Source organism: Odontesthes bonariensis, chromosome 24 (genome assembly GCF_027942865.1).
Source record: "Odontesthes bonariensis isolate fOdoBon6 chromosome 24, fOdoBon6.hap1, whole genome shotgun sequence".
Lineage (NCBI taxonomy): Eukaryota > Metazoa > Chordata > Actinopteri > Atheriniformes > Atherinopsidae > Odontesthes > Odontesthes bonariensis.
Genome location: NC_134529.1, coordinates 19,572,370 through 19,583,455, shown reverse-complemented (window position 1 = coordinate 19,583,455; position 11,086 = coordinate 19,572,370). Strand labels below are relative to the sequence as shown.

Here is an 11,086-nt window from a genome sequence, read left to right as displayed (position 1 = left end):
TTCCCACACCAGCACGATAATCAATCAAACTTAAACCGAACAGGCGAGAGCAACAAGCACATCACCTGTTTGGATTGTCAACAAATATAATAAACTTACAAATAAGCTTTATGAGTGAGGTAGATTTGACCTCCTTTTTTTGACTGCATTTTTTCCCCTCTTACATAGTATAATTCCATTAATATTTTTAAAGCCAGTCGAGTTGATCTTACAGGCTGGATGTACATTATAAGAAAGCACATCTTGCCACAACATTCTTAATAAATTAGCCTTTATGGACTTGTAGTTGTGTATTCATTGTAAAGTATCAGATTATTTGTAATCCCAGCCAACAACGTCTCGCCTACATTGGCACACATGCATATTTTCATGAAGTCATGAGAAGCTGCCCTTTTCTGACTGTGTGGTGGCGGGTTAGCGGATGGGTGCGGCTGTATGTACAGTAACAAAAAAACACAAAAGGTAATGATAGAAACAAACAGCTGCCTATCTGTTTACAGGAACAGGCATGGGCAGGAACATCACTTTTAAAAGAAGCCAATCACAGTTTGGGAATTGGGTCAAATTTAATGTAGAAACAAATTCTTCAATATAAAAACACTCCCAATAACTTTAGAAATACCTTTTACTTTATTGTTTTAGTGGAAGACATCTATGCATAGTACAAAAGCCAACTTCTCACAAATATCTCAGTTTTAAGAAACAGATATTAACTACATATTTACATCAATGCCATTATTCCTCTGTAATGGTAAAACACGTTATGACATTTCTCTGCAAGTGAAATTGGGTTATTTCTACGCGTGACTGCTTCAGAGTCAGTTCTATTTTGGAAGGGATTTGCTCAGAGTTTATGGCTGACACTGCTGCTGTAGGTGGATGCAGTTCTTTTGCACCATGACACATCCAAAAATAAAAAAAACAAGAAGAAACATTGGAGGATGGAGGCGCTGTTCTGCCGCCGGGGTCATTCTTGGCCTCCTGTGAGTTTATGGAACAGTTCTTCGTCTAGAGTCTCGTTCTGGTCTTTGGATCGCGTGGAGAGGAAGATGTAACCACCGATGAACTCGTGGACCACCTTGCAGTCGCAGCTCGCACAGCAGAAGGCTATCGTCACATTCTGGTCAAATTCTATCGTGACCTGAAATTGCATAGCAGAGATTTCCAGTCTTGTCTTTGTGAAACGCCCAATGTGATTTCCTGCATAAGAAATGATTCCTCACCTGTCTTATTTCCCAGTTGACGTTCCACTGCTTCATGTTGGCAAACCTCCATGTGGTGACGGGCAAGCCAGTTGACATGTCGATACGAATCAGGCGGTTATATGAAATCCCCAGAATTTCATCCTTCTTGCTCCCTTTGAATCTATAAGACAAATAAAACATAGCACCTCTCAAATAAGTGTTAAAACGTCACCAGTTGGATTACTGCTGGAACAAAAAAAATGCACACCGCACCTGACGATGTAGTAGTTGATACCAAACTCTGGGAGTGACTGCCAGGCCTGGATAAAGCGCATCTTGGCTTCCATTAGGGACAGTTGGGCTATGTTTTGATGGGCCTCCAAGATCCGCGCTGTCAGCTTGATGTAACCATGAGATTTAGCAACATTATTTAGTAATGACAGTCATTTATGCTGCTGGCAAAGTTAAGTGTGTTTCAGGCGGCCCTGTAACAAACCTGCTTGGTCTTGTGCTTCTTGGCATAGCGTGGAGAGACAAAACATTCAGCATTCATCTCCATAGCATCGAGGTCTGGGGCTGCCTGACCAGGAGGGGGAGCCAGGCTCTTCATTTGCAGAAAGGATTGGATGTTCCTCACTTCGGATTTGTAGGAGCTGTAGGCCATCGTCTTGCCTTTAGAGGCGAGGATACATGCAGCTTTCCACTTGGCGTACTGTGTTTCCTGGACCGGTAGGAAGAAGTAGTGTGACTGGGATAAAATCTACTTCACAAGGCTTATGTCGGGAGAGAGGAATTTTAAAAAGAACAAGAAAGACCCCTTAACCCGGGTGGCCCTTACATTGTCACATCGAATGTACACCTCATTCATCCCGTCAGCCACTGGGAGCAGCAGCTTGATGCCAAACTTCTTGTCCGTGACGTTGACATCGGGGACCACCTCACAGCCTGTCGATTCCAGTGGAAGAGATTATAATCCAGCACAAAGATTCTAGTGTTTGTAGAGAATTGCAGATGCTACAAAGATTTGCAGTGAAACCACAACACAACATGGCAAGGTTTACCTTTAATAGTTATCAAAACAAAATACTGAAACAAAATACTTTTTTTTTTAACAAGATTCTTTATCACTGACCTCGGAGGTGAAACTGCTCTATTGGTTCACCGTTGGAGGACTCCTTGTTCTTATAGTAAGAGATGGTGGTATCCTTGAATACAAACCAGTACTCTTTGTATGGCCTCAGTGTCAGCCTCTTGGGTCTGATTCAACATAAAAAAAAAAAAAAGTATAAATCCTTTTTTTTTATTCTTAAATAACAGAGGCTGCTTATTTAGGGCAGGTTTATATACGATTCAGAGGAAATCATGAAGAGAAAAATAAAAAAAACCAAACAAACACGTGGAGTAAATTTGTCTTAAAACATGTCCCCCTACGATCGCTCCATTATTATTATTTTCAAAGCTGCAAACTAAGGCTGCTTACACTGAACATGAAACTGTTTAAAGACAGAAAGACAAACTGCATTGGCAGATAATCAAGACTTCATTTCAGTACTTATGTGTAAAGGTAAGTTTACCTAAACAGTCTGAGGGAATCCGCCAGCTCTGGAATGTCTGTAATGTCTTCCTGAAGGCAAGATAAACAACAGTCAATTATCCTGCCTCTTCTTGTGACATCAGGATGTTAAGACGCACAGTCAGTGACGGCTCGCAACCAGCGCAAGTTCTGCTTGAACAAAGGTGAAAACCTGATGTTTCCAGGTGACGCTCTCCATAAAGCATACTTACCAGAATTTTATCTGTGTGGGCACCCTCGAGCGTCACCTCCAGGTTAGACAGGGCCGCCTCTACTTCATCAATTTCTGGTTCATTGGAGTGCTCCAGTGGCTCACTCGACATGGTCAGTTTGCAAATGTGATACTGAAAAAAAAAAAAAAAAAAAAAAGGTGTTTTGCTCTGGATTGGGACATGCTCACAGCGATGATCAAACATTTTGCAACTAGTAAGTTTGAGTCATGATGAATCTCTCCAACCTAAGTAGTCAAACAAAACGCCGGCGTGAGTCAGAGGGAAGTTTGAGCACAGCCCTGTGCTCCAGACATTGCACCGATGTGTAGGTGAGTGCAACGCTCCCTTTGGAGTCACTGTCCCAAAAATAAGAGCTGAGGATGGGCGGACATTTAAACACAGGGTATGTTCCATCTAAACTTTCTGGTAATAATCAGTTTCTTAAAGCATCTTTTTTTTGTCACTGGGGAGATATAATTGTTACCATGTTAGCTTTTCTGCCTCTTAGTCTATCTTCTTATGTGTCTCCTTCTGCCTCCACCCTCCCACTTTCCTTCTGCAGTGCGATCTTCCTCATGTCCCAACAAGTCCAAACACGGATTGGGACACCAAACCTACTCTCCTGCATTCTGAGCTTTTAAACACATAAAGGATACTGTACTTAAAACCAATCTAGGCCATATTGGTGCATCCCTGGAGGATAGTGGGTTCCTGATTACAAACCAGCTCAAATCAGGGCATTATTATCGTCAATTCACGCAAATGCGGTGTTTAACAGCAATGGATATATCATCTTTACTTGGTTAGTTTTGGGCAATCAAAGGTCAGTTTAATCGTTTTGATCAAATAATTTCCCCACCTTTGAATTCTGAGCTACTAATCTAAGATCGGAAATGATTCATTGTTCATGAGATCAAATTACCTTTAATATTTAAAGCTGTGACTATCTTTGTTGTTCTGTGGAAATTCATTTTAAGCAAGGAAAGATGGATAAAAACATTCAATGAAAAGTGAGGTTATAACATCTAATCATTTATTGATGGCATTTTTGTAACCTTACACTGTGGATGGAGGCCGAGCATTGTTGACTTAAGGCATAAAAAAAATAGTTCCTTTCATTAAGCATTAAGTGTGGAGCGTGGTTCACCTGTAATGATGCGAACATCAGCATTTCCTCATCAGTGCAGTCTATCTCCTCCAACAGGATGGACCACCGAGCCTGTTCATACAGCTGAGTTATCCTGACGGCATCGTACTGAAACACAAAAAAAAAACCACACACACACACTCAAGTCTAGATCTGCAACGCTTTACTAAGACTGCCCCGCTCCTACTCCAGGGAGTTAGAATTCGACCTTTTTTTTCTTCTTCTACATCTTACTTTAGGGTTGAGATCAAAGAACACGTTGTACTTGAAGCGAAGCAACAGCTTGTCATCGTCCTGAATGTCTTGCTCCATGAGGGAACGAGATGAGTCCAGCCACCTGAAAATCATATTTACCAGTCAGATAAGCTGTAGCTAGAAACGACATGGACATCATTTAACACTAGAGGCTTTTATCAAACTACGAGGTAAAAGGTTTCGGATCCTACCCTGCGTTGTTGACTGCTTTGTCCACGAGAGACAGCGGCTGGAACAACTTGGCCAGCTCAGGAGGCGGCAGATTTGGCTGACTGTCAGCTAGTGGGTTCTCTCCAAACCAAACGCTGGTGGCAGACATCGGCATCCCGTTCTCTGGGTCGTAGGTTGCTGTCATTGTCTTGCTGTACATGGGGCCTTGTTTAGAGATAATTGAAGATAGATCACTCATAACAGTAAGGTTTACAAGATTCAGCGTAGCTTTATAGTAAATTGAATAAAAATGAAGGCCGAAGATATCATTATTCCTTCTAAGTATAGTCTTTTAACACTGAAAGTGTGGGGTCCTTGTCAAGCCGCTGGATAAATGTTGGACCATTCAGAAGCCTCACTGATGGTTTTATGTGATCTAAGCGTTTAATGCACAGTACATTTCTAATTTCTTCTCCTTCTCAAACAGCAAAGCAGACAAAATTATGGCTCCACAAGAGCTAGACAGTTGTCTGAATGTGGAAATGACAGCAATTCTGAACCTCTTGCTGAATTAAAAACAGATGCTGCCAGAATCCCTCATACCAAACTGTGAATATCAACCATTAATGTGTAACCAGCAAATCAACCATCCAGCCAGGATGCTTGAAATCCCGTTAGCTTGAATTTGAGGATCAGAGAATTCTCGTTTTACACAATCTTTCCCGAATGAGATCCCTGCATACAAAAATGTAATGTAGGCCGTGAATTCAACTTATCACAACACTAAATACATGAAACAAGTGTTTCTCCTTAGAAGGGCATTTCTCTTCTCACACTATTACATTTTATTAACTATGATGCACCAAAGCAGGTGCTTATGTGTGGCGAAGCCTTCATTTTTAGTCTAGTTAAGAAACGTACTGTACCCGTTCCTCCTTGCCCCCTATTAAGTAAATCCCAGATGTCCCAGATGTCATCCTGAGGCGAGTTCTTCTCTCTCTTCTTTTTCTTTTTGGAGGGATCATCTGGAGGCTTGAGCAGGGACAGTTCTTCTGATCTTCTTATGTCTACGGCGGAGCAGAGAGGAGAACTTGTGAGAACCCCGGAAGAAAATGGAAGGAGAGTTGATCCGGATCTCTCCGAGGATCATCAGGTGCGGGTAAACTCACTCAGTACGCTGCAGATCTCTGTCACCGCCTTGAAGACCATGCTGGAGAAGCAGACGGTCATTTTGACGGTTTTCATATTGGGAAGCTGCAGCAGCAGGGGTTTGTGCTGGGGTGTGTAGCGCAGGTCAGCATCAGCCTATGGAACCAGATTCATTCAAACTTTAGATGCAAAATCAATCATCTCTCCAACGTTACATCGACCGCTCCACATCTCCCGGCCATTGATATTTGCCTTTTTCACATCCAGTGCTGTCTTGGAATGATTTAGCAAAAGGATAGGTAACAGACACCGATTGCAGTTTTCAGCTGGTGAATGTTGTTGTTGTAACATGAATATTAAGAGTACCAAATGACTGTCGCTGCACTGAACATGGTTATAAAAATGAGCCATTGGTCTGTCAGCATAAGAATATGATTTTTTTTTAGCAGTCTCCAAGGGCGGCTACAGATCATTCCCCAACACGTTAAGGATCTGCAACCACCTGCAAGATTTATTCATTGTGCTTTTTGACTGGAGAGAACCTTCCCATGGGAATTCAATCAGCCACCCTACTCTGTGAATATAATTACAGGGAAAGTGAACTGTTTTGGGTTCAAGATGTTCCATCTGGCATCACCTGAATCCCATACTTGTCCAAAGTCCAGTGGGTCCTGAGCAGCCAGCATTTCCTCTGTTCCCACCACAGTGCATGATCGGACCAGTCCTGAGGAGCCTCTGCAGGACAGATTAGGTAAAACTATAATTGCTTTCGCACCATCTCCAGCTCATCTCTCAAGTTTAAGCAGTACTGCCGACGTACAATTATTCATTTTTCAACCGACCAAAAAAAAAAAACAACTTCAACACGAGTTAACTTTTTCATGTAAAATTAAACATCGCTGCGTTTTGTCTCCTGCTGTCATTGGGTGGTGATGTTGATTTATTAATCGAAAAAAACCCAAAAAACTTTGTCCTCCATTGGCCCTGGGTAGGTGTTAACTTAAATCCCTGATTACATGTCAAATCGCCTTGAGGTGAAGCTATGGCTTCGTAGCAAAATATTTTTAAAAAACACCTACATCTGCTAGCAACAGAAATACTCCCACTACCCACTGGTGCGTCGGTAGTGTGGTTTAATGAGCCCTCCTGACATCATCTTGGAATATTGGCCCGAAAGGCGTCAGTTGATGACGAGCTGCTGAGTCATTTATTATGTCTCATGTTTTTAAACCACCTTTCTGAAGTTCCCCTCATGCTAGCTTCGTCAGCCCCTCTGTTTTTACAGGCGACTGTAAAGAGTTATCAGATCAGGCCCTGGGTAAACTTTGTCCCCTGCGGCTATACAAGACAATGCATTGTGACCAGACAATGGCACTGCGGCGTAGAAAAATGCAGGGCAAGCAAGGGTGTGTCCTGATTAACAGACCTGTTGTGGTAGCAGGTTCTTTGCTTAAAACACCAGCTATGGTAGGCAAATAAAGTTTCAAAGACTATTCTGAGCTCAGCGTGGTTTTTCCTTTTTCCTAAAGGTACGCATATACCCATCCTCTATGGCGAGGTTTCCCACACGTTTGAGACACTTACTGATTTTCTCCACCAACTTAAGCATGAGTCCTCCGATGTGCAAGTCTCCCTTCACCCTCAGTTTAAACTTCATGGACTCGTCGCCCTGTTTTTGATCCACCTGCACAGACAGCTCCCATGATGTTTCTCCGATCTCTGCCGCTTTAATCATGGCCCTGTTCTAAAAAAAAGATAGAAGTGAGAGTGAGCAGAAACGACAGTCGACGTGCTCCAAGGTTTAGATATCAACATTAGCATCTATTTTGTTGGGAACATTAGCGAACATGTGGGATAAATTGTGCAGCCCGCAGGCGAAGTGTTTCTCAACATCCTGATAAACTTGGCCAACGGGAAACAAAAGCAGATCTCTTAGTTCTCCTGCCTTGAGTGGCCTCGTATGAAACCGATCTGAACTCCGTCTCTACTGCAGTGTCTCTGCAATGCTACTGCAGCCCCCCGAAATTCTCCTCTCAGCCAGTAGCTTTATAAATAAGAAATCAGCGTACACACAGGCTGGAACCACAAAGAAAAAGAGATGAGCCTGCAGAACTCGCCCCATCTGTTGCCGTACAGTTCGGCTGATAACGGCACAGGTCTACTGGATGATTGGTTGATGTTAATGAGGCAGAGTGAACAGATAAAAGACATCAGGCAGGAAAGAAAAAAAAAGGGGGGGGGGGGGAGCAAGGAGGGTACAGCTGTGGAATGTGTGACGAGCAGGGACACGAATCTGGTGCAGGGGAGACCATGCAAAACAACAATCTCCACACACTGCACCAATCTCTGAGATGTTGTGACTAAACAAACTCGGCTCAAACTGACCTAGACCAGAGTATCGCAAGAAATATCTGTTTCACTTGTACCAGGTAGCCCAGTGGACGTGAGTGCTGTGTGAAAGACTGTCTTGCCAGGAGGGTAAATTTAATGAACACTCTCTGCAATCTTTGTGCTGCTGCAGAGCACAGCTAACAGTCTGAGCCTGCATGCCTTCTGAGGGAGGCCTGTTGAGATGTGTTAGAGCACGAGAGATGGAGTCCAACAATATGACACTATCCGCATACACCAAAAACGGATGGAGGGCATCGAAAGATTTGTTTTGTAACACTTCCGACGAAATAAATCCAAATACACAGTTAAATAAGTAAAAACACGTGCCATGACCTCTCATTCTACCTCCAGCCCCTCTTTACAGCACATGGGACAATGTTCAAAAAGGACAGTCACTACTTTTTTAAAAAAAATTTTTTTAGCTTGTTTGTTTACAATACAAATATTTCTGGGGCCAGTAAAAAAAAAAAAAAAGAGCAAATTCTAGTACTTCCAGAAAATAAGTGTTAGTCCAATATTACAGTGTCCTCCTTTACTTCCTACTGTGTTGGCCTAACACAGTTTAGCCACACCTGGACCGTGTGTAGCCATGTGATGTGGCTGGTCCTTCGGGCCTTGAGGGGGTCCCGCTTTAACCGAACGCAGCTGTGGAATCACCTGCCACACGTACAGGTAACGGTTTTTTTTTTCCCCCGCCGCCGTAATGTGTAAGTTACTTGAAATATGAAAACACTCTTACCTTGAGTCGAAATTTTCTGCCGGTGAGCTATTCCTAGAAATTTCCTGTGAAGCGGGATCAGGAATAGCGCTCCCTTGGGAGTAAACCACGCCCAGTTCCGACAGGTACGCGCGAGGAGGTGGAAACGAAGAGGGGAAGTGGCCAAATGGTTGCGTTGCCAAACCGCGTAGCGTATTACGAAGGTGGGCTTTGTCCACAACCTGAGGGTGTTGTATGCCGTTTAATTGTGCCTGATTCAGTACGAGGAAAGTTACAGAACTCGACCATGTTACAGGAAAGTTACAAAACTCGTGTGAGTAACCTGAAAATGAGATAAGGCAAACAAAGAGAACTTTACACGTGACGCATTAACCTAAGCTTCGGTTCTTAAACATGTTTAATATTAACCAGCAGCGACAGGTCTATTTATTATACCTTGTTAACCGACATAGAAGTTCCTTAACGCCAACGTTAGCCGAAACTGAAGTATATTTGGTAAAAAAAAAAGAAAGAAAAAAGTATGTCCATCTATTACCTCAGTAACAGTGTCACTTCACAAAAGAAGTCAGAAGTACTTAATACGTAATATCACATAATTACCCTTTAATATGGATTCCTTTTTACTGATTACTGAAAAGGAAACAAGAAGGTGCAAGTAGCCTATGCACATTTTTCATAGGAGGTCAAACTAAGGTGAAAATATATATATTTTTTGTGTCTTGGCTTGAAAGAGACAAAGCCACGACATGATGAATAACGACTTACCTCAGCAGATCCAGCCCACCTTGCTTCATGCCCACATCGTGCTGAATGAGTAAATGGAGATGAATCACCGGAGTTCTGTCTTTTCCACATATTATTGCCAGTTTCTAAAACTACAGTGGCGCATTGGTGATGCTGAAGGCCAACATTTGTTATCATTTGTGCAGATGGTGCTCTACTGACAGCCAGCCAGTCAGCCAGCCAGGCATGCTGAACTATCACTACTTCTGTAGCTTTTGATATTTAGTCGTGTCTGTTCTATGAGAAGGTTGGTCATTTTGTCTTGAGGTGAGCCCATGTGTGAAGCCTGCCATCCTCCAATCCTGCCATCCTCCGGTTTACAGCGGTAAGACGGTGCATTATATAACCAAGTGGGGGCATCAGCCTCATGTAGGCTGGTGTAAAGTGATGAAAGATAAATGGGTGTTTCTTGCACTAAAACAACTGGATCTGTTTCATTAAAGGTTCAAGTTTCGAGATGAAGTTGCATTCTAAGTTAATTTCCTCCATTTTGCCTGGAAGACAGTATCCTACATGTGAAAGGAATCAATAATCCTTGCATGATGTCACAACAGTTTTTTTTACAATGCTTTTTCTTCACGCATCTTTCATCTGAACATTTCTACAATCAGGAGCCAAGTAACACAAACTGCTTTCTCCACTTTGTCTGGATTGTACGACAGTGATACTAAATCACTTTTGCAACTACTTCAGATATTGACTATAGCTGTTCTTTCATCGTAAAGATGTTTGTAAAATAAGTCACTGCATAAGTCTTGCATATAGATTTGATACTGTTAATTGTTAATAGAGTCAAATAAATTATTTTCAAAGGCTGTGCATCTGCTCGGAAACATCAATGAGGAACCTCTGATGATTTCCTTGTACTGCTGCTTTTATTGGACAGATGGCAGGCGAACCAAGCCTGAAAGTCTTTTGCTTCCACACGGTGGCAGTATCAGCCTATACCAGAGTAAGAGGAGATCTGAGCGGAAGGGCTTTGAGAGGAAGATTCTTTATTTTTCAAAGAAATAGGTCACCGTTGACGCTCACTTTACGGTTGTATTTTGGCACTGGCATCAGCCTAGCCGTGAATGTGTTGCGAAGGGCAGATTTAAACGTATGGACACTCACACGATCATTTGATAACTTCCCTTCTTTACATTACACATCTTTCTCCAAAGAAAGAAAGCAGGAGCTGCCACTTGCCACTCAAGTGATCCCAACCTGAAAATGCATACAAGCTACTAACTACTTTGGTTCGAAAGATATACCTTTTATTCATAACACGCTCCCCAAAATTTCTAGATTATGCTTTTGCAAAACCACACAGACCAACTCAAGGGACATCTTTTTTCGATAGAACAAATCTATACTTTTTCTTGTTTTTAGCTGTTTTTTTTTGTATAAATTGTACATTGTCCCTTTATTTTCCCCTATCCAAGGAAGACTGGTGTCGGAGTCAGCTGCAGGAGAACAGCCCGAGGACAGTTTTCAAGGACACCACAGCTTATGGGTGCGTGCCAGCACACAAGGTTAGGCTCA

At 42.5% G+C, this 11,086-nt stretch overlaps 1 protein-coding gene across 1 annotated transcript; it reads right to left on the bottom strand.

Annotated features, from left to right (window-relative positions):
• Positions 1 to 697: 697 nt before the first annotated feature.
• fermt1 (FERM domain containing kindlin 1) lies at positions 698 to 9,653 on the bottom strand. Its single transcript, XM_075459338.1, has 17 exons — positions 9,545 to 9,653; positions 8,801 to 9,000; positions 7,255 to 7,409; positions 6,308 to 6,405; positions 5,691 to 5,826; positions 5,448 to 5,588; positions 4,563 to 4,746; positions 4,351 to 4,453; positions 4,117 to 4,224; positions 2,970 to 3,101; positions 2,759 to 2,808; positions 2,317 to 2,441; positions 2,023 to 2,129; positions 1,681 to 1,905; positions 1,458 to 1,582; positions 1,224 to 1,365; positions 698 to 1,141 (listed from the first exon to the last, which is right to left on the bottom strand). Exons 1-17 carry the CDS (start codon positions 9,632 to 9,634, stop codon positions 968 to 970), a joined length of 2,295 nt encoding a protein of 764 aa, XP_075315453.1. The 5' UTR covers positions 9,635 to 9,653; the 3' UTR covers positions 698 to 967.
• Between the last annotated feature and the right edge of the window lie 1,433 nt (positions 9,654 to 11,086).

Coding starts and splice junctions, on each gene's coding strand:
- fermt1 (XM_075459338.1), bottom strand. CDS start 9,634: ATGTGGAAAAGACAGAACTCCGGTGATTCATCTCCATTTACTCATTCA. Junction 4,225..4,350: donor TCTTTGATCTCAACCCTAAA/GTAAGATGTAGA, acceptor TTTGTGTTTCAG/TACGATGCCGTCAGGATAAC. Junction 2,442..2,758: donor GATTCCCTCAGACTGTTTAG/GTAAACTTACCT, acceptor ATGTTGAATCAG/ACCCAAGAGGCTGACACTGA.